This window comes from Papilio xuthus, unplaced genomic scaffold, assembly GCF_000836235.2.
Source record: "Papilio xuthus unplaced genomic scaffold, Pxut_1.1 DF826098.1, whole genome shotgun sequence".
Classification (NCBI taxonomy): Eukaryota; Metazoa; Arthropoda; class Insecta; order Lepidoptera; family Papilionidae; genus Papilio; species Papilio xuthus.
This window is the reverse complement of record NW_013532551.1, coordinates 1-1206: the sequence shown is the minus strand read 5'-3', so window position 1 is coordinate 1206 and position 1206 is coordinate 1. Positions and strand designations below refer to the sequence as shown.

Sequence of the window (1206 nt, the reverse complement as noted above, 5' to 3'; positions counted from 1 at the left end):
TCGTTCTTTAAAAGTTGAATATTATACTTATTTTCTTTTTGGTGTTTTTTATATTTCAGGTTAGATATCCGAGCTCTTATTTTGGCAACAACGAGGAAGTGGTCAGAGTCTATGTTAGCTCCTCTGTGTGTCCTAACATCTAACAAGTTCGAGTAGTGCCGGCTATCTAAGAGGACGTGGTCAATTTGATTAAATGTTTTACCATCCGGGGAGCACCATGTCATTTTGTGTATGTCTTTATGTGGAAAACATGTGCTACCTATAACCAAATTAAGGGATACTGCAAATGTGATCAGACGCATTCCATTGTCATTTGTGTTTTCGTGCAAACTGTGGTTGCCAATTGTAGGAAGAAACGTCTGTTCTCGACCTAATTTAGCGTTAAAGTCGCCAACTATCATTTTAATGTCTCCTTTTGGTATCATTGTACATAAATCTTCGAGTTCGGTGTAAAAGCGTTCCTTCTGTTCATCATCCGTCTCTTCGGTCGGTGCGTGGACATTTACAATTGTATAGTTATGAAACTTACCCTTTATTCGTATTGTGCATAACCTCTCATTTACTGGTTTAAAATCTATAACTAGGGGCTTCATCTTTCGATCGACGATGAAGCCGGTACCAAAGATGTGATGTTTCTCATGACAGCTATAATAGGTATTGAAATTAGGTTTTTCTATTATGCCTTTTCCCGTCCAACGCATCTCCTGTATCGCTGTAATATTAGCACCGTGGGCTGTAAGCTGCTGACATAGCAATCTAAGTCCTGCGTCTCTGTACAGTGACCGTACATTCCAAGTACACAGGGTAAAATCATTTACCGTTTTAACATAGCCAGGTCGTTTTGTGAAGATCCGATCGGGTTTATTTACTTTTCCTTTTGTAATCATGTTTTGGTTTCAGATGAGTGAGTGATTAGCCCTCTGCACCCTAGACCTCTGATGGGGCTGCCACCTTTGAGTTCGAGGCCTAACTCCGTTTGATTTCGGGTATCGTCCCTGCCGAGTAGAACCAGTTATAAGGCGCTGGTTACTCGCCTTTCGCCCTTCGTCCTTAGCATCTGTGCTCAGATCTTGGGTGGTGTACGCGCAGTAAGCACGCGCACAGAAGGTCCCAGGGGGTACGACGGGGACGTGGACAGATCGGACTGGCTGGCATCTGCATTCTTGTGTACTCACCACCAAATACTGCAGAAAGCATATGAGCATT

General features: G+C 42.8%; 1 protein-coding gene across 1 annotated transcript in view; it reads right to left on the bottom strand.

Moving 5' to 3' along the window:
• The window catches only part of LOC106123612 (uncharacterized), a 3298-nt gene extending 2099 nt beyond the window's left edge, over positions 1-1199 (bottom strand). The window contains exon 1 of the mRNA XM_013320027.1: positions 12-1199. Coding sequence (XP_013175481.1) covers positions 12-887 — 876 coding nt within the window. The 5' untranslated portion in view covers positions 888-1199. The remainder of the gene's footprint in view (positions 1-11) is intronic.
• Between the last annotated feature and the right edge of the window lie 7 nt (positions 1200-1206).